The sequence below is a fragment of the Etheostoma spectabile genome, chromosome 11, assembly GCF_008692095.1.
Source record: "Etheostoma spectabile isolate EspeVRDwgs_2016 chromosome 11, UIUC_Espe_1.0, whole genome shotgun sequence".
Classification (NCBI taxonomy): Eukaryota; Metazoa; Chordata; class Actinopteri; order Perciformes; family Percidae; genus Etheostoma; species Etheostoma spectabile.
This window is the reverse complement of record NC_045743.1, coordinates 752,927-780,922: the sequence shown is the minus strand read 5'-3', so window position 1 is coordinate 780,922 and position 27,996 is coordinate 752,927. Positions and strand designations below refer to the sequence as shown.

Sequence of the window (27,996 nt, the reverse complement as noted above, 5' to 3'; positions counted from 1 at the left end):
GCTTCAATGAAAAGGAAATTGCAACACGCGCTGAAGTCTTGCCAAAACGGGAAGTCAACGCTGAAGAGGACACGAGAAGCTTAGATGTGATTTCTTTTTTTTAAAGATGTTTTTACAGGATTTTCACGTGACCTGAGGAGTCTGTTGCTTTTACATATGGACTAGAATAACACCAGGCTGGTGAGTTCACTTTCTTGAACACTATAAACTAAGAGATAGAATCACTTTAATACTCTGATCAAAATCCCTGACATAACTACTACTGGCTGTAACATCGCAACACATTTCTTTTCTCTTCAACCCAAACTGAATTGTTAGGGTCCCCTGCATTGAAGTGGGTGGAATGAAAAGGTGGAATATCGAAACTTTTCAGTTATTTGACAGATTCAAAGTGGATTTTTTTGACCACATTGTTTTTCCCACAATTATCCACTATCACACGACAAGTCAGTGTCATGCGTCTGTGCCGACAGTGTTCATGGGACACTGAAGCGAATGTCTGTGCCGGTTCCGTCCTAGTTCAAAGCCTTGAGCCGTAGGGAGCAGAGCACACTGCAGGATACAGTTTGTCCATGAATGAACATTGCAGCTCCGGCCCACCCAAGAGGTTCCCGTGGGCTGTTTCCCAGCCACTGGCAGGTCTCTTTATTGGGCTTCAACACCTAGTTTACGCTTGCAACGTCATATTCACCCACACGTGCACCTATACATCCTTGTGCACATGCTAGTAGAGCACGTGATCATCGTAACACTGCTACATAGCATAACTAGTGGCCAAAACCTCCATTTAATTTTCTTTTGATCAGCTTTTTGATTGATGCATATTACCTTCTGATTTCAAAAGTTCATGCAAATTTGCCTGTTAAAATAAACAGCTTTAAGTGTTAAACTTAAAGTATTTTCTTACTTGAGCTGAAATAATCAGTTGATTAAACAATCTGTTGACAATCAAGTAATCACTTGTCATGTTTTGAAAGGAAAATGCAAAGAAAATGATTTGGTGGAGAGTTCTCAAATGTGAGGATTTGCAGTTGTCTCTAGTCCTCTGTCATAGTAAACTGACGGGTTTTGGATTGAGGGATTTTTTGCTATTTTGTGACACTTTATCAATTAATTAATCAAAAATAAATCGGCAGGTGAATCAACTATTAAAATAGTCACTTCACTTTATAAAACTTTTTTAAATATCTAACTTTAAGTGATAGTGTACGTAATGAATTGTACATACATTGTACATACACTACATCAGCTATCAGAGTCAAAAGATAAAGGAAAAGAAAAGACGTCATCATTTGGCAAACCACTAAGAGTGGAAAATGTGGTGAAAACACTTAGCAATGTCTGGAAGTGTGTTCTAACTGCCACATTGTGGCTACGAATGTAGTTCACGTTCTCTGCAAACGCATCCTGTTTGAGAAAGTGACATTTACTCAGGGATTGTGGTGGATGGGGAATTACTGGTACTGCAGTAGAACAAACGCCTGTCCCGTGGGGATTCCTCCACCCAATGGGGGAGCCCGGGGGTGGCTTTGCTTTTAATTCTGGTTGCAAGAATTGCCCTGGGTACGGGTCACGTTCAATGATGGGAACCAAAACTTAGATGTAATGCTCAAGTTTTAGTCTTTTTTTGTTTCTTTAGTTTTTGAAATTATGAAATTGTAAATACTGTTATCAAATGGTCGGTAACAGAATTTGTAAGTGTAGGTATTTTGCTAATTTATATATTTTTTTTGAAGATTCATTCTTTAAACTTCAAAAAGTCAAAGCCTCATTTTAACATAACTTAGTGATTGTTGTTGAAATCTTTGTTGCTCAAAATTCACACATGTTATCCCTATGGTCTAAGACGGTCCAAACATACTCACGTAATACATATGTAAACTTGAACTATTCTCTCCCAAAATCAAAATTAAAAGTACAAAAACTTAAATTTGTGACAGATGTGATAGATTATAAATGAATAAAGATGTTATAGATGAGACAGACACTCAGAGGAATGCGTGTATGGGAACATGTTCTGTTTCAGATGAGAGATCACAACAACAGAATAAAGCTCATTTGTGTCTGATAAAAAAAATAATACAAGAAATGCATTCCTATTCATTGTCCATGGAGCTGCTCCTGACTTTTTTAGAGACTACTTCTCTGGTTTCTGGCTTTGAGAGATTAGGTCACGTTCACAAATATTGAATGAACTTTCTTAGGCCATGATAACAACATATTGGAATTCTTAATTTAGGTGGTGTTCCCCTTTTAAATATCAGAGAAATGTATTATTGCAGCTGTTGAGATAGCACATGAAAAGCACAACTTTTCAGTTATATTCTATGAAAAGCCTTATTTTTTTTTAACATTACTTAACATGTTTATATTTCAAGAAACATGCCATTAAGTAAATTAAACTGCAGCGAGAACGGTGTTGTTTTGTGACTAAACTTTTTGTTCAAAACTTGTTCAAAAATGATTTTGGTTATGGTAGCATGCATACTATTGTCATTAAGGTTAGGGCAAGTTATTTTGGAAAATAAGGGAAGGTTTTGCTGATGGTTTAACAGTGTGTTGAAATACAAAAGAAGGTGAACAGAAAATTCGAGAGGTGCAATCCAAACACCCTTCCTTTTCTTTGTGTCGTTTGTGCTTTTGTCAAACGGAGGTGGGACAGAGCTATTGACTCATTGGCGGAGCTGATTGGTCGAGATTCCACTCTGCACGCGAGGGTCACAGTTGAGGTTTCCTCTGTTAGTGCTGCTGTTCCATGTAAACTCTCTCATCCTTCCTCCGTTTGTCTGATGCCACTGTGTCGCTTTCTCCGAGGTGAGTCAATGTATCTCGCTTACTTTTGTTTGTTAGCCATTTTGTCACTTTGTTATAATAACTATGCCACTGAAGGCAAATATAACATGTCTCAGATCAGTTCGGATTAGAGAAGTGTGTTGTAATTCCAACCACAACGGAGACACACTTCCTTTTTTGCTGTGTTGGAAGGACCTGCTATCCAGTACAGAAAATCAAATTTTAAGCTACTGATATAAGTTATAATATTATATAAATAATAGTATTGATGAATTGATGAATCATTTTTGAAAACCAAATAAAAAACCTTCAATATTCAATGTTACAATTGATTAATTTAGGTGCATTTTGGATGGTTGCTCAATGTGGGTTTAAGTGGTTTGACTGAATTGGTCAGAAAACTGCTGATTATAATCATTGCTGCTAAGCCTTTGGAGTTGGAAATGCAACCCACTACGGCTTGTTGTAAACGCACGCTGCTGCACAACCATTACCAGATCTTCTTTAGTGTGGTTTATAAAAGAAAACAGAGTCACAGCGGAAAAGACAGGGGTGAATAAAGCGTGCGGCAGTCTTGTAGAGTCTCTCACCACAAAACCAAAAAGAACAAACATGTTCGTTACTGAGAAAGATGTAGGCTACTGTCTCTCACACTAAAAACAGTCCTCAGTCCTTTACACTGTCCTCAGTGTGAAACATCAAATTTGGTTATGCTAGTCATATTGTCAGGCTCTGCTGTGGGAACGGTGACTCCCATTGTCTTGTCGTTACTTGCCTTTTTTAGCGCTAAATGAGTCATGTGGTGTGACAACTCACAGGCTAAATGGCTTTAACTCTCCATCAATCCTAATTCAAACTTCCCTTGGTTGGGTTTTATCATTTCCTCACTTTGGGGCTGCAATCTGTCATTAATATTGGAATATCCCATGTTGTTTTGTCCCCAATAATTCCAGCAGAGTAGTATTTACTGCTGTATGTCAAACCCTCCGGTGACCGATGATGCTGCATCTTTAATTTCAAAAATATTTTCTCAGACATGGTTAAAAATAAACTGGTATAGAGGCTGGACATGAGACTCAGACCTAAAGCGGTCCTCCGGAGGACAGCATGTATTCTTTGTACAAAGAGAGAGAAGAATCATGACCTGGGGTCTCATTTATAAAACTGTGCATAGGATCCTTAAATATGTAGCCTAGGTCCTAAAGCCAAAAATGACGTAAAAAATCGGATTTATAAAACCGTGCGTACGCTTATCTGTAAGCAATCTTCCCTTTATAAATCACAGATTACCCACAAGTGTGCATACTTGAATCAGCCTCTGTTATACCGCCCTGTACACGCCCTTTTTTTATAAGTATGTTAATGGCCTGGCAGTTGTTCTCTCGTTACACCAACAATCGTGACATCATGACGACTGGCAGGAAAAGGCAAAAATGTTTTCAGACGCTCGGGAATTGCTGCAAATTGAATTATAATTTTGCATGTTCTTGCACAGTGTATGGAAACCTAACTACATACAGTATTTAACACCGCATTAATAATTACAACATTACAGCATCGAAATCTACCAGACATATATGATAAGATTTAACGGAACTATATATCATATCCAAGCCTTAGTGATAAAGTTGAAGATTATAATATTTATATGAAACACTGTCCCCAGAGTGGGGAGGACCTGTATTTGGACCCAATTCAGTAGATAGATCCAAGAGCCCAGCTTTAGGGAATTTAAATTATTTAATTTAAATGTCATATTAGCCAGTCATGAAGTCTCTTTCTCTCCTGATTCTTCCATTTGGGGTTAGTCCTCCTGCAGAGCCAGCAGGGCCGTCATGCAGCATTACACACGGGGGGGGGGGGTCATGGCAGTATTTACATGTTTATGGAACAATATCAATCAGTACAAGCGCAAATAACACTGCTGGATTTATCTTCACAATAACATGGATGATAAGGAGAGGAAAGACGTGTGTGAGGCATCAGTACTTGAAAATGTTAAGAGTAATCATTATTCCCACGTTAACTTTCTGCAGTCTGACATCAGTTCACCACCTCACCGTCGCCAATCGGTTTTGGGTCAGAGTTTGCGTTTAGGACCACACGTTCTTCCGTCAAGTTTTTTTATTTTTATAAATCACAACCTTTGTTTGTGAAGTGCACCACGTTTATAAATGAGACCTATGATGTTTAACAGAGTCAAGGCGCATTAACTGTAACGCAAAACAACATGCAGATCAATATAATGTCCTTGCAAATAATGAGTTATGTGCTCTTATTAAGCTTCACTGGCTCTGACTCGTGCTACTGGTACGCTGGCATGCAGGGTGTCAGTCATCTGAACAAGTTGTTGCTTGTATTACAGCTTCCATTTAGGACATTCATAGAAGTTCCATCATCATTTGGGTTCACATTCTCATCCCCTTATGAAAAACATATTTTTTTTGCTTTTCTTAGCACTTCTCTGTCGCTTTAGAGACATGACAATATTACACATCCGTAGATGACAATGGCCCTGTTTTCCGAAAGCATTTGAAGGATCTTCAATGTACTTCTGCGAGACCGGCCCTAACTTTGTTGAGTTTAAATCAGTCCCAAAACCAAATTTAGTTGAGTTCAAATCCAGAAGGGGCCAAAAGAAGGCGGTCACAAAATCCAATCTAGACAGAGCCAATTGATCCCTAGTGAGGACCCAAATGATGAAGGATGAACAGAGCTGGAACGCTAATCTCTTCATATCCAAAGTTCAATTTAGACTGTTCAATTAGTTTTCAAAAGGAAGGAATAGAAACTTGACCTGACTTTACTTCGCATTATGTTTTATGTCATTTAGAGCTAAAACTATTGGGTTAATCAATCAGACTAATCAAATGAATCTGCAAATGTGATCAATACATTTTTTTAAACTAAACAAAGCCAAACTAAACTAAACTCAGAAATCTGCAGATTTTCTTTATCGTGAGATACTGAACTGAATATCTTTTTGGAATTTTGGTTAAAAAAATAATATCAAGAGGCCACCTTGAGCTCTAAGAAAGACTGCTTTCTGACATTTAAAAGACAAAACAGTACATCAATTATTCAAGAAGATACCAGCTGATCAAACAACTTTTTCACCCTTGAAAACGAGATGCTGCATCTCAAGGGGTTACTCCTAATAAAAGACATCTATAACAATAAAAAATAACTCTTAGTTGCAGGGATACCAGTGTTATTCATATAGCTTTGCACATTTTGTTACTTGCTCAGTGTGAACTGTTTTGAAGAACAGTAGGTTATGCTGCTGCTTTTGGTGACTCATACAACGACTACAGCTCAGTGGACTGCATTCAACCACAGACCAAATCACTGCTACTGTTGCTTCCCACTTCACTTGTTTTTTTTTTTATTCTTTCCAGTTTAATCTTAAGGTGTGAGGATTTGCGATTGTACATTGTCACATTAATCCGAGTATAAAAACAGTGCAAATATAAAGCAAACTAGGTTATTACGTTACCCATCTACAGTGACAGTAAAAGCAGCATTCACATATTTTTTGCTTGTAAACTTTATTGCGAACAACAACATCCCGACTTTATGTTTATCAAGCGTTTATGTAGTCACGACCTTGGACCTGTGATCATTCAGTCTGTGTTGCAACCACTGTCTCACAAACAGATGGACAAAGTTTGCAAAACTGAGCAGATTTGTTGACCAACGCACTTAACCAAATGCAAACAGAAGCAAATGGACACTTGTTCCTTTCCGTCTCTTTGCTGTAAGTGACAGCAAACATTGCACAAATGTGCTCCGTGAGTGAGGCCCATTTCCCAAAAGTGCTTATCTGGTTTCTGCCATGCAAGCATTCTCCACAACACTGCCTTAGGTCTTGGTTTACATCCAGATGGTGTCAACTAAATCCTACGTACATCAAATTTTAACAACATGATTTAAAATATGCCACATTTCCCAGCAGCCTTGTCCCCTCGTCTCATAACAACAACAATGGCGGACTACATGCTTGTGTTCCTGCTGGAGAAGACATTGAGCCTATTAGGGTTACTAATTACTGTACCATACACTTTCATGGGTTCTTTAGAGGACCCATGTTGAAGATGCAATGTCAGTGTTGGTAGCCTCAAGGTTTAAAAAGCAGACATTGATATAAAAAGACACTATGTCAACACTACAATCTTGGCAGGGACAACCTCTTTTCTTTTTAACTGTTTCCTGCCCGTTTTCCTGCCTGGAAGCCACACTAGTTAAGATCTGAGTAGTTTACCAGTAATATGTGGAGGTGAAAACAAGATGTTCAGAAGTACAGTAAAGAGAAATATTAAAGATGACCAGTTGAGTATAGCCACAAGTGGTATCCAGTCATTTTACAGTGTGAAAGTGTGATACAGATTAAAATGAGATTAATTATCTGTCACCCAACCATTGGAAAACAAGAGCGGGATAAAACACACTACCGTCTGACTCACTGCTCCACGCATTACACAACCAACCACCAACACCTCCAGTAGCGAAGGAAAGCACATGCCAAACGTTTTTCTGCTGCATGCGTCTCCGTCAGTTCCGTTCCCCTCGGCCTGGCCTCCCGTGTGTTGCTCCCGTGTCTCCGTTACCACGGCCTGCTGAACCGGCTGAGCTCTTCCCACGTCCCCCTCTGCCCAGGCTTGTCCCAGAGTAAAACTATGTGTTCTCAGACTCCGGATCCCCTAACTACGTCCATATGCAACTGATGTTTGGTAATGTGCTTTCACAAGGAACACTTATCCTCCAGCTTTTAAAGCTGCAACATGCAACTTTTGAATACATATTCCTAACTATTTTAACTTGAAGAACGCTGTCTTGGATTATCCATTTTGGTATTCTCATTCCCATGAATCAAGCAAGTTAAAACATTTCTCAACCATTTCAAATCCTTTCTTTGTTTTTGTTCTTTATATTCCATTGTTAAGCCTTAGAAACCACTTGTCAATTATTTGATTAGTCAAGAAAAAAAGTGGTAACTGTTTTTAATGAACAATTAATCTTGTAAATTGTTTATATCAAGTCGTGTAGATGCTGGGTTTTAGACAAGTTCACCTTTGACCTTATTTTAACGAGATATTGATTAATCAAAAACATAACCTATAATAAATAGAGAGCACAGAATACTTTTATAGTACATATGGGTCCTGAAGATGTAGGATGACAGTCTATATAACTTCATATTTACTTGTTTGTAAAGAAGTTTGTGTGAACACATACAGTACTGGAGCAGAACTAAAATGCAACATTGTTTTGCTCTGGACAAAATAAATTACTAAGATTACAATTTTTAGGGCAATGTCAGTTGAATCTGTCCTTTGTATGACATTATATGAAAGTTGTAAGTGAAAGAGTTGGTAGTGAAAGTGTAACCACAGCACTGCAGCGCTTCATATTCACTGCAGCCTGCTGAAGCGCCAGTAAACCTCTGCGTCTTCTCAGCAGCACGTCTTCCTGTGGTGAAATGGAGAGGTACAGATGCTGCGGTTTGAAAGATGTTCCTCTGGTTTTCTCCCCGCGGCAGTGTCACACATTTTGTTGCTGCCGTTTTCTTGTAAAGTCTTCTGTTTGTCTTAGCACTCTGGACAGCACACAAACTGCTCTACTTGTTGCCAAGAGACGGCCAATGTCGTTATCTTCAACCGAAAGTTGCCAATTGATTCTAGGAGAATTTAATATTTTCAAATTTGACTGTTTCACACATTTTTTTCTCAGCATGCAGTTTTTTATGTTTCCTACAAAAACAATCTTTTTTAGCATGGGAAAAAATCTCAAACAGTGTTAGCCCTCTCATGCCTATTTTTTCCCATTGAATATCTCCTGAATTATTCAATAAGAACAACACATACATATTTGTATGTTTGTTACAACACTTCTTTAAAGCTATATGATGCCTACATACCAAACAAAGGGCTAGGATGTAATGTCCGCACCATTCTGTGAAACTGAAAGATTCTAGATGTCTTGTGCATCATTTAATGAACATTTCCACAACTTCAGCTTTACGCATCTTGTATCTTTCAATTTAAAAAATGCTCCGTGGGTTGGAAAAAAATGCATGACTACATAAAATGAGTTTGTAACAATAGATCTTTGATATGGCAAAGCAATGTTTAGATACCCGTTCCTGGTGATGTTGAATATTTTACACACCTGTGCTAAGATTTGTGAATTACCAACACTGCCAGCAACGCACTAGCACTGCTGCCAAATATACTGGAAAGATCAGTTAAGAGCTACTTGTGAGGAAATGCAGATGTTTGATTTTAGTCTTGTGCATGCATGTGGTGAAAGATGTGGTCAGATTAGATCAGTTGCTATCTGATTAAGATTAGGCAATGTGCAATGGTTTAACACCAAGCTCGCACACAATACAACAGCTGCTGTTGTTGCACACTAGCCCTTATCCACTGTATGTGAACTGTATGTTATGATTGTGCTGTTTGATTCACCTAGATGATGTAGGGTACGGCTGGGCAACACATTGATGTTGTATCGATATATGTGATGCAAGATTAGATGTTGTCTTAGATTTTGGATGTAATTTAGATGTAATTTAGATGTAATTTAGATGTAATTTTCGGAACTTACCAGACTGTTTGAGCTGTTCTATTATTTAACTTTACCCACTAAGTCATTAAATCATTTGCTGGACAATATTTTTCAAAAATCTAATTGTGTAAATAACATTTTGATAAATCACATAAATAGTCAACCATACAATATCGTCATGGAGATATTAGATTTTCTCTATATTGCCCAGCCCTAATGTAGGGCCATGACCACAGTTTATTTTTTAAGAAAGCAAATACAGATAGTGTGGTTTAATTTGTGGATCAGGGCTGCACAATATATCATTTTTGTATTTGTCATTGAGACATCAACTGGCGCAATAACCTTGTCGGCTGCGACGAATCGTGAAAGACACTCAGAGATTCTTTGTGTTAGTTGAAAGAAAATGGCGGAAAAAAACTGCACTTTCAAATGTAATGTCACATTTTTTTAGGTCTTGCCTTTCACATTCAATTCAATTTGTTTAATAAAAGCATGTTTTGAACAGAATTACTTACTTACATTTCAGCAAAATACTTCGGTTTATTTATCGCAAGTAAAATTCTCGCAATATTCAACAACGTTATTGCATACCACATATTTTCCTCTTATCGTGCTTCCCTAATCAGCGTCTTTAAACCCTACCAATTTCATGGCATCCAACTTACAAGTTGTTAGTGTTCCCCCCGGCATATTTACAATATTTTGCAAGTCTTGTCAGAGAGTAACTGATAGTTCATTGTCACTAAAGATTTAGTCTGCATCCATGACGCTCCACTTCCAGGATTGCTCCGGTGCAGCAGGATATTCTGCCGGATGCCGGTCATTTCGCCGATGTCCTTTTCCTTCCGCTTTCTTGTTGTCGGAATTTTAAACTCTGGTGGGTATATGAGGACTATGGTTAACTGCTCTTCAGATCTCTGCATGGTAAATTTAGATAGTTAGTTAGATTATCTGTCCAATCTGAGTTTTCTCTTGCATGACTAAAACAACTTTTGAACCTATACGTTTCACCAAAACAAGTTCTACTTCGTCACTATTACTAAATACTGTGATATCAATCACGCAGCTCTTTTGAAACAGTGGCTGTCTTACTGGCTGTGTGAGGTTATCACCCATCCTTTCAGTGTGAAGGGAGTGGCATCAGGGCACACTCCACAAGAGTGTTATCCCACGGCCCTCCTCAGAGGTATGACAGTGGCTGACATCTGCACAACAGCGTACTGGGCATTTTTGTACAATGTGAGAGGGATGAGGAGCTAGTCTATGCTATCTGCTGGTGTATTTTGGCGCTAGGGGTGGCATTGACTACAACAGCGTTGCCCTTAACCCAATAGCAACAGCTCTTAGAGGACGAAGCCTACACAAAATAGAACAATAGTCACGTATTGTAATTCCATATTCTGTGAGTATAGGCATAGCCCTAAGATCCAGGCCACCTGCTTTGCTAACATTGGCAAGAAAAACGCTGATGTTGGGAGAAGATCGCTGGTCTTGCAGCTGTAATATACAGTAAGTGGGAACGTAAGAGAGGCCCGTTCAGGGCACAAAGGCGTGAAAGAGATCTTCACGACTGCGCATGCGTGAAGGATTAACACAAAAGCAAGAGGGCTGTGCCTATACTCATAGAATGTGGAGTCTCTGTCTCCCGCTTAGCGCCACCCATGACAATTGTGATTGGTTTAAAGAAATGCCAATAAACCAGAGCATGTCTTTCTGTAATCCCAGAATGCTGTGTGGACTAGACCCTCCTCCGTAGCGTGTGGAGGAATGTCTGGAAAAGCAAGACTACCAAAAATTAAACCTATACCATTTTGAAATCCCATTTCTCAACAAAGTTTTTTATTGTTTTTTTACATTACGTCAATATAAATCATCATGCATCACCATCCCGCAGGTGTCGTGGTTGGGTCTGTTCAATGTTGACTATTTCTGAATAAAGTCTAACTATCCTCATGCCTATTTGGGTCGCGTTTCCCCAAAGTGAAAAACTCTGGAGTTCTGTTTAACGTAGTCCACAACCACACACGTTTTCAGCTTTAGTCACATAATTTAATTACAGTCCATCCAGATGACATGCAGTGATGGTTAAGGTGCTTGGCTGGTACTGGTCATTTATAAAAACAAGCAATAGTGACTAGTTGTTATTAGGCAATCACAATAACAACATAGTTTTCTAAGGAGAGTTTTTTTCTGTTGTAGCAGTTAAAAGTTCCTGTGGCACTTTTCTTAATATGGTCATTTACTTGCTTTCTTAAGATTTGACTAGTATCCTTAAAGGAACATAACTTTTAGCTCCCTTTACATTGCTATTTGGTTTATCCAACTACATCAAAACCGACATGCGTTTACATAAAAAATGTCAAATGAGTGTTAAAACAACAGCATCCATGTGACTGGTGCTGCTTATTACAATGGAGCCAACCAGTTAAAAAAAAAAAAAGAAGAAAGTTAACATAATCGGACTGGAGTCCAAAAGAAACTTAAAATGTAAAAACACCCAAACACAAAATTCTGACCAAGAGTCATGCCAAAAACGTGTCTGACTCAAACCAGCACAGTAACGGTAGTAGTTGTTCAAGTTTGGGACAAACATGACATAAATCTCCGTTCCGGGAATACTGTGCAGTGTTCATTCATAGATTTACAGGCAAGGCTGAGTAGGAACATTAACGTGCATAAAGCAGTGTTTAGGAATGCTGTGCCTCATTCCAGTTGCAAGGCGTTACACAAGGTTTTGGAAAAGGTTTCTGAAGAAATGACTCCTCAAATACCAAATTTGTCATCCATGTCTGCTGTAGAAAGAGGTGGAGGCAGAAAGAGGGGAGAAGCAGAGAAAAAAAGAGACAGACATAACTTTTGAAAAAGTTTGGCATAAAGGAGAAAGATGATTTGCTGATTATTGCTGTATTTTAAAGCTTATTGTGACCGGTCAATGTCACTGCACATTAGTGTTCCAGTGAGTTGTTGTCTGTTTGTCATGATTGCAGTCTGTTGTAACTTTTTTTCTTCCATAGCACTTTTATCCCGGCTTGTTGTATACATTCATGTCCAACTGTTGTTTGTATGTGTGTTTTTTTTAGCTATGGGCCAGCGATCAACAGTGGGGAGCCTTCTGTTTTTCCTCTGGCTAAATGGGATCTGTACCGGATTTAAACTGGGTAAGCTGAATCACATTGTATTATTTAACCTAAACACTAGTAGAGTTCTGAGACTACCTACATTTTGTGCATACGTTTCATATGTTTTGCCAGGTCTAACTCTAACAGCTGCCTCCAGTCTGTAGAGAAGCGTTGTATCACCCCCCAATGGCCACTGGTGTAACTGCAGTGACTTGTGTTTTGTCAGTTCCCAGTCTTGATGATTTTTTGCGAGATGTAAAGGTTGCTGGTTCTAATCCAGGACAGACACTTAGCTGAGATTAGAACCTGAACAACCTATAAAGTTTAAATCTTCATGAAGCAGCAATACTTTTTTTTATTTAACCTTTATTTAACCAGGAAAATCCCATTGAGATTACTAATCTCTTTTCCAAGGGAGTCCTGGCCAAGACAGCGGCACAGATCACAACGATTTCATTCATTACAGACAATTTCATAACAATTTCATAAGACTATTTAAAAACATTTGCAAACCATATATTTCAATTCCAAACCTTTGAGCAAGAGTTTAAACTGGCCAATTGCAACCATTTCCTTTAATTTCCAGAACTTTTGTAAATTGTTCCATGTTGTGGGGGCAGAATAGTGAAATGCCACCTTACAAACTTCTGTGCGGACACTTGGTGCAGACAGTAGCAGTAAGTCTTGTGAGCGTAAGGAATACAGTCTAGCCGCTTTTGGTTGAATATATTCACACAGATATGAGGGGAGCAGACGCAGAATACCCTTATAAATGAACATATACCAATGATTGAGTCTACGATTCTCCAACGCTGGCCAGCCCACACGTGTGTAAAGTTCACAGGGGTGTGTGCGAGGCTTACAGTTTGTAATAAACCTCAATGGGGCATGATAAACAGAGTCCAGTAGTTTCAAGTTTCACAAATGATTTGTAACTATAATGGCACATCACAAATTAAGTTGTATTTGTTTCAGATGTTGGGACGGTGAATTTAACTGTGCAGCGTTGATTTGCTGAATAAATTATGAATCCATTCTCCACTGATGTTTGTGCGTTGCAGAGAATTGTACCCACATCAACAGAACGTTTAAGAGCGTTTACTCTGTTCCCGGGGATATGGCTATGCTCAGTAGCACTCTGGTGTCTTCAGATGTCTTCAACTTCACAACTGTACCTTACAACATCACCTGGTACAACTTGAAGACCGGCCGAGAAATGAGGAACCAGACCGGTCGAGTCCTGGTGCACAGGGACACTCTGTGGTTTCTCAACATAACGGTGGACGATATTGCAGAATATGTATCTATACTGAGGTACAGTAGCATCAATTGAAATGTCAATAGAAGGTGAAGGAGAGAACCAGTAGAATATGTGTTTTCATGTGTTTTTGTGTCTGTCAACACTGTAGAAATTACTGTGTACTACTAAAAACGTAGCACCTAAAGGAGATTGCCACAGGTTTTGAACATTTCAGACGTTAACGTCTAAAAGGCACAAGTTTCCAGTGCTGTGGATAACTGCATGTCTTCGCAATATTGTACTATAATTACAGCAGATGCAAATAAAAAAAAAACATACAGTGTATTAAGTATGTGTTTATCACCACTTCATTTTCATTTCAAATGTTATACAGCTGTTCATTGATAAACATGAGTAAAAAAATCTCTGAAGCTAATTTTCGTCTTAATTTTCAACAGAACTCCGTCTCGGTGCTACAGGCAGTGGATCGAGCTGGTAGTTGATCTGCCCTTTGCTGGACAGTGTGGAAGACCAAAGCAAGCCTTTCAAACCCTTACATTGGGAGTCACTGACAAAGTGAGCTGTCCTCTGAAGGACTACATCTCTAAACTGGACAGCTACAACATCACTTCCTCCATCAAGTGGTACAGAGTGAGTTATGGGAAAGTCTTGATGACCACTGCTAATGACATAAAATATTACTCCAGATGTTGTAGTGCAGTTTTGCTGGACCAGATATACAATCTTAATTTAATTGTCGTAAATGGGGATTGAACACCAAATACTCAAGACATTATTTGAAAGGGGCTTAAATTAAATTATTCACTCTATCTAGTAGATGTAATAGGGATGGGAAAAAAATAATTGATTCTTAGATGCATCACGATTCTCTCTAGATACAATTCGATGCTCGATTCTGATGAGTTAATAAATCAATAATTAAAAAAATTAAAAAATAAAAAGGATGGGATAATGGACAACAACTTAGAGTTCAGGCAAGAATGCAGAAAAAAACACAAAAATGCAAATTTGCAAAGAAAATGTCAGAAAATGTGAAAAATGTGGATCAGTGTTTCCCAAACGCCCAAGATGACGTCCTCAAATGTCTTGTTTTGTCCACAGCTTTAAGATATTCAGTTTACTGTTACAGAGGAGAGAAGAAACTGGAAAATATTCACATTTCACAAGCCTACAAAGAATTTTTGCTCAAACTGAGTAATCAATTATCAAAATAGTTGGCAATTCCCCCCCCGCACCCCCCAACTCTGATTATCACGCTACTCTGTTAACCACATGGCTGTATACCCTCATTCAAAAGTAGTTTTTACGTATTGTCATAAAAAGCTTGACTTTTATGTTTCCTTCCTCATCTAGGGTTGTGACCTCATCGTGGATGGGACGGACAGGTTTAAATACATGGATACGGCCGTACTGAAAATTGAAAGGGTGGAAGCTGGAAACAACCTGTACACCTGTACTCTGAGCTTCACCCTCGGGGGCATTACGGGATCAGTGTCGAGACCATTGAAGCAACGGTCTCAGGTTAGAACAATCATCAGTACTTGACTGTGCGAGAGAGGGACTTTTATTCTGTTTGTCTACTGTGACGGGGTGATGAGGTGAGGACCCAAATGCGGAGAGGAGGAGGGAGGCAGGAGCAGGCAAACAAGGCTTTATTGCAGTTCTTTAACACAAAACAATCCACAAGAGACATAAAGTCCGAGGGAAAATCCAAAATCCAAAAAACAACAGGCACAAGAACAGGGGAAAATGCAAAAAACAGGAAACTACACAGGGAAAAACTCACGGGGGGGAATCAGGAAGTTTAGATGCAGACATGTGGCACAGGCAGACTGAAAAACAAGAATGATCCAACAAGAAGCAGAGGAACACTGGGGTTAAATACAAGAAGTAACGAGGTAATGAGGATCAGGTGAGACATCAGGTGAATCACATTAGGACGGGGCAGGACAATCAAACAAACAAAGCGAAGCTAGACAAGACAAGACAAGACAGGAAACCAAACTATCAAAAAATAAAACAGGAAGTAGAACAAACAGGCACAGGGAAACACAAGCCAGGACCAGCAACATAAGACCAGAGAGAAAACAAAGACAAAAACACAAGGAGGCCAAAGAAAAGGGGAAAATAAACCCAAACAAAAACCCCAAACCACAACAGTCTACTGTCTGTCTGTAACATGATTAACATCATATTCCTACAGTGGAATGCACTTCATTTTTCTGAATCACCTAATACAACATTGGTGAAAAACACAAAATCACAGCAGAGTTTCACTGCCGGCTGGCGAGAGGTGAAACTCATTCCCATGACCTTAAACTGATATCAAAACAACAGAGTGTGTGTGTGGGGGGGAGCTGCAAAGAGCGCTAAAAACTCTTTGGTATCATTCCATGTACAATATATTTTTGTGATCATATAACCTCAACCTCTGTTACTGTATTTCATTTTGTCTTTTTAGGTAAATACTCTTTGACTCCACAAGTGCGGGAACCGGCCAACGAAACAATCAAGGCTCAGTTGGGTGAGTCCCTGTCTTCAGAAATATTCAGAGAAACTGTTTTTAGAAGCTTAAAGTCTTTTGTTTAAACTAGGACTGCACAACCTATCTTTAATTCTAGTTATTATATCAACTGACGCAATAACCATATGGAGAAACGTAACACATCACAAGTGTACAAATATCAGCACAAAACTGCACTTTATGAAGCAAACGTCACTCTTTTTCTAGTGGAACCTTTATATTCAATTCAATGTTCTGTGTAATTTGTTTAATGAAAGAAAGTTGGAAATGATTTCCTGTCATTTGTTGTAAATTCAACAATTAATTCATTGGTTTTTTAGCGGAACACTAAAAGCAGCAGAAATACAATATCATTATCGCATTGTATATTTTCCTCATATTGTGCAGCTCTAGTTTAAACTGACAGATATTATATTCAGAACAACATTTGCATTGTGTCGTGAAGCACAGCTTCCCTTTTCATTTTAGGTGAGTAAATACCAGTGCTGAAGCTGCACCAAATTCAATACTTTTTAGCCACCACCCGATTGGCTCCTTAGTATCGAAAAATGCCCCTTACTTTAATACCACATTTCAATAGCTAAGGAGCAAATCTCATCATCAGTGAACCAATACGCAGCATGCGTCAACCAATATTTAACAATGCTCTGATTGGCTGTCTAATGTTACACGTCGTGAACGTGATGCTCGGGAAAAACAACACAGAGATGGGGCTCATGTGGTAGGAGCTGTAAAAACAAAGAAGTTGTGTCGCAACGTGAAGTGTTGTTAAGCCTTTTTGTTAAAATTGTTTTCTTAAAATTGGTATTGAAAAAATTTGTGTTCAAGTACCGGTATCAATGCCCAAACTAGTGCAGATTTCAAGTAGATTACTTTGTATAAGGAATTTCTTGCCTACAGGTAGGGAACAAGCTTTTGTTTTTAGCCAACAAGCGAAGGAGTCTCGGGTTTTGATGGCGAGTGAGGGAACCATGGAGTGGGCCGGAGTACTGGATCAGCGATGGCACTTTTACATTCGCTTTACCACACTGTTGTGGGGAAAAGAGAAGTGAGCTCGAAGGCCAAGCTCTTGATCTACCGGCCAACTTAGATTAGATCAGATTAGATTAGATTAGATTAGATTAGACTTTATTCATCCCACGACGGGGAAATTTTGTTGTTACAGTAGCAGCATTTTTCAATAACAGCAAAAAACAATAACACATTCACAAGTAAGCACTCAAGAAATCCCTTTCCTTGGCCTCACCTTTGGTCGTGACTGAAAGAACTAGATCCCGGGTACAAGTGGCCAAAATAGGGTTTTGGGAACGCTCAGGCTTGTTTGTCTTCTTTTAAAACATTCACACAGTCCTGGGTGGCGCTAAACCCCCCCCCCCATGCGGCAGCGGTGATGTACATCCATTAACCTGGATTCTGATGTTTTAAAGTTTTGTTTGTCTCCCTGTGATGTATTTTGGTTGGAGTGATTTTTACACTTGTTATTTATGTATTTGACATCGACCCTGTTCAGCACTTTGGTCAACTGTTGTTGTTTTTAAATGTGCTATAGAAATAAAATTGACATTGACATTGACATTGACATTGAGCCTGACTAGTCTGTTTGAGAAACACTATTTTGGAAAGTAAGTTTTAAAAACTTAACATATATATATATATATATATAGTATATAGATTAAGAGAACTAGTTCTGTTGAATATAATTTGTGTTATTGTTTGTCCATGTGCTTAGGGTCCAATTTCACCAAGCGGTGCCTGGTATTTGTGCCAAGTGTCGGGAAGCCCTCAGTTGATATTGTTTGGTGTGACGGAAATAAATACATTTATCATCTCAATACCAACCCCTCTGACCGTATCTACACACCACAACCACGGTCAGTACTCTTACCTTTCCTTTTATTTATTTGTGTCTATTGCTGACATTTATATAATTCTAATTATAAGCTACAACACTGCATAAATCATTGTATGTTTTGTTTGTATAACGTAGTTATAAATAAAGTAAGTAGGATCTCTGATTGATATTATAATAATTTAATGTCTTCAATACATACAAATTCATGTGGAGAATATGACAATAAGCATGCTTTTTTTTTTTAAATAAGCTTGACAAAAAGGATAGTTGAGTTACTTATTTTAATCAACCTTTATCAGCTAAGCAGGTATTTGAAGAAAGAATAAATCTTGTACAAAAGGCACAAAAGACAATATCTGTCAAATATAAAAACACAGTACTGTAACATTTGATTATCCATCTGTCCTCAACAGTTTGTCTATGCAGGATTTTCCTGAAGGTGCGTGGTTGGAGGTTCTGCTGATTATTTCTGAGCTAAGGGAGGAGGATTTCCACATCAACTACACCTGTCGAGCATTCAGTGACAGGGGCACCCTTGAGGGATATTTCACTCTGCTACCCACAGGTAAAAACACACAGAGTAAGCCTGCCAAAATATGAAACCTTACTTTGGGCTGTTTGGGCACATGTATGGCAGCCATCATCTATTTACCAGAGACAGAGGTGTCACCACACATTGATGATGACGTCAGCACTTTGGTCCAAAGATGTTACGGCCTAAAACGCTTGTATCGGTATCTGGAAGTACTGGAGTTTATGCACCGATCCGATACCACGTAATGAAGACCTGAAGAAAACAGCAGTTTGTGGGGTGGCCTCCAGCTCACCCAGTAGGAGCATTCGCCCCATGAGTCCTGCAGCAGCCGGGCTCGAACCCGACCTGCAGCCGTTTGCTGCGGGTCATCCCCAGCTCTCTCTCCCGCTCATGTCTATCCACTGTCAATATAATAGAAGAAAAAAAAAAAAAAAAGATCTTTAAAAAAAAAGATATATAAAGTTTATGTTATGTTCTTTTTCTGTTATCACTGGCTGTCAAACTAGATAATAAAAGTGTGTTCTGTGGCATTCGTTGTTTGAGAGTTTAACCTGAGGCAGATCGACAACAAAGACAGAAATCATATCACATCAAAGTTCAAAGTTCAAAGTCTGCTTTATTGTCAATTTCTTCACATGTCAAGACATACAAAGAGATCGAAATTGCGTTTCCCTCTATCCCACAGTGTAGACAAGACATATTTTAACAATTAGGTCAAAGACAAACATAACATTCAAGTAAACAATATAAAAAGTAAAAGTAAAAATAAGAAGGCACATACAATGAAGAAAATAAGAGCAGCAAAAAAACATCCATGCAGGGATAGTAATATACAGTTAAAACATAAAATATGTGACACACTGTTATTGGATCAGTACTCGGTATCGGCCGATATTTAAGTTCAGGTATCAGAATCGGTATCAGGAATTTTAAAAAAATGGTATAGGACACTCTCCACTTTGGTCATCTGCGGTTGTTTTAAATGTGCTACAAAAATAAAGTTTGACTTGGCAGTGTTTGTTTCACTAAGAGTCCAAAACTGTTAGATGCTCAGTTTAACATTATACACCGCACATATTCACATTTGAGAAGGGGGAACCAGTGATTTTAGGCATTTTTGCTTAAACAATTACAACAATGAATGACTAAACATCAAACAAAATAATTGTTAATCTGTCTAGTTAATTAACCTACTAATTTTATAAGCTATAGCAATGGTTAGCTCTCTGGTAGAAGGATGACCAGTAGAGGGTGTAGGATTTACACTTTTCTTCCCCACCTCAATAAAGACACTTAAAAAGTATAGCAGAGGCAAACTCTTGGTGAAGACAAAGTGGCCACAATCAAAGTTTCAGGTCTTTGGAAGTCCGTCGGCTCATCCAGTCATTACAAAGGAAACTACTGTAAAACTACTGTAAAACAAAAAGTGACTCAATTTTCAAAAACTGTAAAACAAAAAGTGACTTGAATTCAATATTTAAAAAATTCATGTGAGTACATTATTTCCAAGTCATTAGTGTGTTTGGGAAGTCACATGGCTCAGCCAGAGAAGGGCGCTGATGCAAAAAAAACGCCAAAGCCTGAATAACTTTGTTTGACACATGGAACTAGGATGAATAAGGTCCCATCTTCACACACACAAAGACAAGACACCCACAGAGACCGACTTAAACCTGTATGTCTGCCATGTGTGATGTTCATCTCTTCAGATCCCGACATCATCCTACCCGTTGGATCTGTGCTCGGTGGTGTGACGGTTCTCTTTATCATCAGCGTCACCATCTATTACCTTTTTAAGGTTGACATCGTGCTGTGGTTCAGGAAAGCGTTTCCTGTCCTCTACGCAAATACAGGTAATATTTCACACCAGGTGAGTCATTAGTTATGTGTTCTTGATGCATAATAATGCCAGTTCATAAAAAAAAATACTCTTACACTAAGTTCCAAGATGGAAAACCCCACAGTGATGCTTTGACAGTGCAACCCACACATACCTGTATATCACAACTCACAGAATCTTAAGCTCTACCCCATACCTGACCGCAAGTGTCAACAGTTAGAGCAAACAAAGGAAACAAACTAACCACAGGGCTGCTTGCAGTATTTCTAAAGAAATGTAATCTGCTGCTAGCTTACGCAAAAGAGTAACCTTTTCACATTAATCAGGACATTGCTATAATTTAGCTTAAAGACCATTGGTATCAAGTCCTCAAAATCTGAGGATTAATCTTTAATGTAATAAGGACGATAAATGAGTGAATGAATAAATGAAAGTATTGTGCATTTAGCCTTACAGGAGCAAATCACCATAGCTGGATCTAACTTGCTCCTTGCTTGTAGGAGTAGAGCAATGTGTGCAGACCGAACCACCACTACATATACCCCTAATGGGCTCTTCTTTTTTCCCGTGTCAGATTTGGATGGGAAGCTGTATGATGCCTATGTGGCATACGCACAGCCCTGTGCCATTGGATTTAGCAAGGAAGTGGAAGAGTTTGCTCTTCGCACACTACCCCAAGTGTTGGAAAATGCCTGTGGCTACAAACTCTTCATAGGAGGCCGTGACTGCATGCCCGGGAAGGGTAAGTCCTATAAGTAACCTATTGTTAGGGCTGAATGATATCGTGTTTTAGCATCGACATCGCGATGTGCGCGATAGTCACATCGCAGGACGTTGCGATGTTGGCGCTAATCCTTTTTTGCTGCTTAGTAGAAAAGTAAACTTTTACTGTTCTCCTTTTACATGATTATTACCGTCCAACCCTCCCCTTTAAGACCTGTAGCCATGTGGGCAGCGTGTGTATGTGACGTTAGTCCGACGGTGTTTATTGTTATAGTAAGTGAGGCTCTCCGTGTGTAGAAAAGTACCGCAGGCAGCAGCTGCCGGTGACACAGTGATGCGCATAGTTTTCGATGGGTAGTCAGTGAAGCTACAGCAGTCAGTGTTTTATGTTCTCTGCAAATACAAACTAAATCACCTGATTACTGCAACATAATCACAACGTCTCCCGGCCATTTCCCCCCACAGAAAGCTGCTACCAGCCAGGCTACCTGTATAGTTAGCCTAAAGAAACAAGCACAAAGCTGCTACCAGCCAGGCTAAAGAAACAGGGGGTCCGTCCGTCCCAACTAACGTTACGGTTCGGAGCCTCGACGCTGGAAACGAAACACTAATCTACAACAGAAGTCTGTGTCTGATCTAATGTAATTTACACTGATTTAATTGTTCTTGGATGCACAGTTAGTTGCTAGTGCGTGTGACATGCAGGTCTGATCAACTTATCAAACTAACGGGCTGGCCCCGCTAGTCAACCAACACCTGAAATTTAGACGCAGCCTATGTCCTACACTTCAGCCTGGATTGATTATTATATGAATACAATGGTGTCATGGTCAACCAGCGTGTTTCTACCTAATTTCCATCTCCAAAATCACCTCAGGAGAGTAGTCCCAGTGCTTACATGCTTTGGTGTTTGTAAAGCGTTAAAGTTTAACAAAGAAGGGTTCACATTAGAAAAGATCCTTTTTCATTTTTATCTTCTATGTAGACGCACTCTCCTCTGCAAAATCACCGCAGTAGTCAAGAATGATTTATTATTTCCAAATAGAGCTATTTATTTCTTTTAAAAATTTATTTTTTCATATCGCAGGAAAAAAAATATCGCAATGTCAGATTTTTTCCTATATCGTGCAGGCCTACCTACCTACATGCCAGTAGACAGCATTCCAGTATTACTTACCTCAGATACGATGGTGACAGGTGTCCATTGTTTTTTGCTGCACTGACAAAAGTTTCAAAGTTAGATGGAAAAGCTGCATTTATCGTATATGCATCATCATGCAGGCTTTTTTGTCATAGCAGTGATTGTAAATAATGTTGGTTTTGAAGGAATGTCAGTGCCATATATTGACATACAGAAACAGTACAGGGTCAAATATAATATAATCTCACATGTAGCACACAACAGTTTATTGGCCGTGTCAGACATGTTGTCACTTACTGGAAACAGTTTGGTTTAGGCAAGGGGTGGTGCCTGGGTAGACTGTGCAGGAGGCAGGACATGACCCAAATTACCCCACAATCACATAGCCGCTTTGTAATTTGGTCATAAACAACTGAGTCTCCTATTGTTCTTGAATTTGTTGGACAATTTTGGTGTGGGCCATTTCTGACAGAAGATCTCAAATCTCCAGTTAGACATTTTCATTGGCTTCTGCATAAAAATCACCCCTAGATGTTTGTTTTCTGCTGGTAAGGCCCGATGATAGAAACGTCATCAAGACGCTATTTGTACTAGGGAGCTAGCAAGATAAAGTCTGTTTAACGTCGGGTTCAACTGATCCAGACATTTGCGTTCTCACATGCAGCTCCTCCTAGTAATAGCTAGATAATTTCAGGTTTGCAGTGCATGTTTAAAAGGGGCTTTAAAGTGTTTGCACTTGTGGAACTAATGTACCCTTTTTGCAGGGTTACATTATCTCATTACTTTGTAAGCTCGTGTTTTTCTGATGCAACTCCACTCTCTTTATCCTGTTTCCTCCCTGCAGCCATAGTGGACTCAGTGGAGGAGAACATACAAGCCAGTCGTCGCCTTCTTCTGCTCTACACCGCCTCTACTTTCATCAGCAAAAGACACACAAGCAGCACTAGTAGCAATAACAACAACACCTCTAAGAGCAGTGATAACAATGAAAGGAAGACAGGTGACAGCATGAGTTTTGATGTCAGTGAAGAGGTCTATCCCGACTCAAGACAGCAGTTGGAGTGTGTGGCAGCAATGCACAGAGCACTTCTGGAGGGATCTCTCAAGGTGAGAAAACAGACTTGCTTTTGCGTATTCGATGCATAGGCTGCATAAAGTCCAGTCACACTTGATTTGATACATTTTACCATTAAAGATGCACTAGTCAAAATTTACTTTATGCTTTCATCTCACCGATCTCATCAATCCAACAGCAACGGGCCTTGTTCTCAGCAAAAAAGCTCTTATAAAACTAGGGATGTTCACCAAATTCAAAACTTTAAGGTAGCGACCAAACTGCCTCCTTAGTATCAAGTATCAAAAAATACCTTGTCATTCTTAATCAAATTTCAACACCTACAGAGCTTATCTCCATCAGCGTCAGTGAGCCTATAACAGGGTTTCCCGCATCACTTTGCAGCTTAGGCGGCCGCCTAAGCAAGGCACTCCTGCCGCCTTAACTACGTTACATTACTTCTTCTTTTTTTTTTAAATGTACATGAACGATATCTGCCGTGTTAATCTGTCCTGTTTTCTCCCTTTCATTTCAAACAGTGAACAAAGCCAGTCTCCCTTCTCTGCAGAGCACATTAAAAGTAAAAAGAAATAATGTGCCATGGACTGACAAACTCATCAGTTTTTACAATCTTTAAATATGTGCCAAGGCTCAACATTAAGGCTTGTCCGCTTTTCCGGGACAAGTGGATTTTTGTAGTGGAAAGAGAAATTTACTTGCCCCACTGGACCAGTTAAAACTCAAACAAAACTCAAAAACTCATCACTAGAGTTGGGTACCGAACTAATAACGTCGGTACTACTGAGGACGGATTCACTTCAAATCAAATGGTGACAAATCTCGGTACCCAAGAGCGCAAAGCGCGAGCATATCTGACGTCTGTGAATCTTGACAGAGAGTGGCGCTTCAAATGTAGACAGACACACACACACACACGCACGCACGTTGACTTTGTTAAAGTCAATGAGTCACGGCAATGCTGGTAAAGCGTTTGCAAGTGTGTTCACACTTTTCAATACTACACAGACAGCGTATTTAACGGCAAGGTTTAAGCTGTCAGCTGTTTCTTCATTTCCAATTCAGATGTTCTTAACCACCCCTTGCCTAAACCAAACTGATTGTTTCCAGTAAGTGAGAACATGTCTGACACGGAGAATATACTGTTGTGTGCTGCATGTGAGATTAAATTATCTTTGACTTTCATGACCTCATGCTCAAAACGGCACCTTGATTCTAATTTTAACTCTGCTTTACAGGTAATTCTTGTTGAGATGGAAGAGATCAGCCCGGCTCAGCTGGCTCTCTTCCCAGAGTCAGTACGTCACCTGAGGAAGAAGCAGGGTGCTGTGTGTTGGTGGAAGAACCTGAGAACAAGGCAAAGGTGGAGGACATGTGTGAGGAGGAGAGAGGACGAGGAGAAAGGTGGACAGGACACACAGCTGTCCCCTTCCCTCTCCCCTTCCTCTAGGTTTTGGAAGGAGATGAGGTACAGTATGCCGGTCAGGGGCAAGAGGGCAGCGTACCCCGAGAAAACTGCCCTCCTGAACTTATGATGGGAAGATGAACCAGAGAGCAGCTGGTCTCCAGTGCAAATTTGTTTGGTACAGAAACCCTACACACACACAGACAATTCAGAAATACCGACCAAAAGCTGTGAAATACAAGACCAGAAGCTGTGAAGTTCTCAGGTCCAAGCAGGGTCTGGCTTTTTATTGACTCAGCAAAATGCTCTGAGTGAATTTAAGCTGGGCTTTTATTGTGAAAGGTTAGACCCTGAAAAGCCTGCATTCCCTAGCGTCTAGGAGAGAAGGTATTGCCGTAATACGAGTGATTGAAATCGTCACTTAAGCAACCAAGCGGTCCAAAAACAATGGACCGCTTGATTGGATTACGTATCAGAATTCTTGCTCGGTGTTTGGGCTCAGTGCTAATGATTATTGAAAATATACAAATTGCTATTTTGTTTCACCAAGCATTTAATCATTGTATAATATGAACAACACAAGATTAGATAGATTTAAGAAACTGTTCTTTCCTGGAGGCTATGCCTGTATATGATGATGAAATTAGGTGATGCATGATTTTATATGAATGACATCTTTTATGTAAATGCTTCAACCACAGTAGTATAATGAACACTGAACAAGCCTGGTGTAAACATTCAGATGAAAGTCGGAAACAAACCACACAAACTGCTTTATCACACTTAGTAGTATAAAAAAATAAAATTTACTGTAATAAACATGTGGATAGCACTTTTTAAACACTGTTTTTGAACTTTACTTGACAGTTTCACTATCTGGAGAAACAGCTGCCAGTACCGTTGAAAATATTTAGGTAACTCAAAGTTAAATGTAAGCACTTGTAAGTCTGAACATTAATATCTAAATATCAATCGTAATTATCTCAAGTCAGTGTTACGACCCAAAGTAGTCTAGGGTGGAGGACGCAAACAGCTTAAAATAATAAAACCCGGGACAGAAAGCAAACGGTTAAATAAGGCAAATTTATTGCGTCTGCACAACAAAGGGCAACTTAAAAACTATCTTCAAAAGGAAGACGGTAACAGGCACAGGTATTGCAAGGATTGGATCAGAGCAGGTCACACAGCAGCTCCCTCTATGCTGGCTTCCACTGAAGCCTCTCTCTTCTGCACACAGTCATGCTGCCTTCTTTTAAGCTGTGGGACACTGACCAGCTGATCAGCCTCAGCTGCACGATCATCAGCAGCACACACCTGCAGAGACTCACACACACACCTGCAGAGACTCACACACACACCTGCAGAGAATCACAAAGCACAATACGGCACGCGACAGTCAGTAACAGCAACACACAACGCAGACTTAAGTGCAGTGAGTATGACTACCGCCATAGTGACCCTGATCACACAGGAAGCAATTCCTCCCCATTAGCAACTCACGCTCCAATCCAGCTCCGGCCAGTACACTTCATACTCACATCAAATATATCACCAAATCTGCCTTTTCTTAAAAACATCTCCAGGCTCCGGCCATCACTCTCTGATTCTGCGGCAGAAACAGGCGCTTTGTGTAGCCGTGAACCCAGGCTTGGTGACTGCTAAGGGGCATCATCATATCATCATCAACTCTGCTACAGCTTCAGTCATTTCCCTGTTCTGTTTTAAAGTAGCCCACGTTCATACGGAGTCAAGGTTAAGCTTTCAAACATTTCGATGAGCGATGCCTGTCGGGTGGTATTTTGCTTACTTTACAAACTGGTGTTCAGTATTTTAGCCGTGCAACCGTCGTAGATGGCTTTGTGTGACGCTGCATTATTTTAATATTCCCACACGAGTGACATACTGTTCCTATTTGGGAAGAAGGTCGAGCCTGAGGCTATTGTACAACAGATCAAGCAAGGTACGGTGTAGCATTACCGTGCCAACTTGATGCCTTCTTCTTCTCTTCTTTAATGGCGGATTGCAAACTAAGTTTAGGTGCATCCCTCCACCTACTGTACAGGAGTGTGTAACATCATGTAGCTGTTGCTTTCTCTGTGGAGTGCAGACTGCTTTGCTCTCCCAAGTCAAGTGACCAAATCGCAGCCTTTGCGATTAGGAAATTGGGTTTTAACATAGCGCGATATAATTGCAAATGTAATTAATCATCAGCCCTACTCGGTGTACTCAATTTTCCAAGTTCCGAGCTCGGAAGTCCGAGGTCCGTGTTGGTGCGTGTAGCAAGGGAACGTCTTATCTTTCTTGTCGGACCTCAGACTCTGATAGAGAACAGAGTGCAACGGAAGTACAGTGCATGGACAGGTCGTCGGGAAGGTGGGCTAAACACTCCCTCGTTTTCCCTTTGTCATCAATGTGCCACTTGTTTGAAAAAAGTAGTTTTCTTTACCTCGCCCTCAACAGTTTGTACACTCATAGCTACTGCTGACTCCGAGGCGGGTCTCTTAACACCGGGGATATGTAAAAACATTTGAACCGATTATTTCCTTTTCGTCTGTACCTCAATCCACTCCACCCGCCACTGTGGCTGGTAAAAAAAAAAAAGGTGGAAGCAGCATCTAATGTGCGGATCGTCACAGCGTCTGGGCTATCCTGAGTCTGCCCTGCATCAGTATTTGAACCACTGACTATCCCTGGCAGATAGAAACTGAAGAATAATGTGGACAAAGGAGGACTGATGAAACCGAAGGATCATGTGTAACTGTAAAATGTACATATCTGTGATGAAAAGTGTAAATATGTAAAACAAAAAAATACATTCCTACAGAATGATAGGAGGTCATGCAGCCAACTGTGCTTTATATTGAATGTACTGCCATTTATTTACAGCTGTTGAACTAGAGGAAACTGTGAAGAGCAAAAGGGAGGAATACATTTAATAAAAATGTATTTCTTTTTAGTAAATGTTATTTATAAAAGGTAGATTTATTGCTAAAAGGAACCACACAGTGCTAGGTTAAAATGATATTAGCAGAATGAAAAAAGCTTCTGAACTAGCATTGACTGTCGCGCTTGAATATTCTGTCAATAAATATGAAATTTCCATTCCATTTGTCTTTCTTCAAAATGAATTATTTTTCATGTTTTAGCCCATAACGTACACA

General features: G+C 39.6%; 1 protein-coding gene across 1 annotated transcript; it reads left to right on the top strand.

Moving 5' to 3' along the window:
• The first annotated feature begins 2 nt into the window (after positions 1-2).
• On the top strand, positions 3-27,824 carry LOC116697887 (interleukin-1 receptor type 1). The gene is given in 14 exon segments (XM_032529487.1): positions 3-180; positions 2,654-2,814; positions 12,444-12,521; positions 13,544-13,796; positions 14,181-14,373; positions 15,097-15,235; positions 15,238-15,264; positions 16,205-16,267; positions 17,997-18,138; positions 18,533-18,684; positions 20,364-20,507; positions 21,069-21,236; positions 23,203-23,465; positions 24,669-27,824. Coding segments are annotated over 13 exon segments (1,944 nt in total). The 5' UTR covers positions 3-180; positions 2,654-2,789; the 3' UTR covers positions 24,966-27,824.
• The last annotated feature ends 172 nt before the right edge of the window (positions 27,825-27,996 follow it).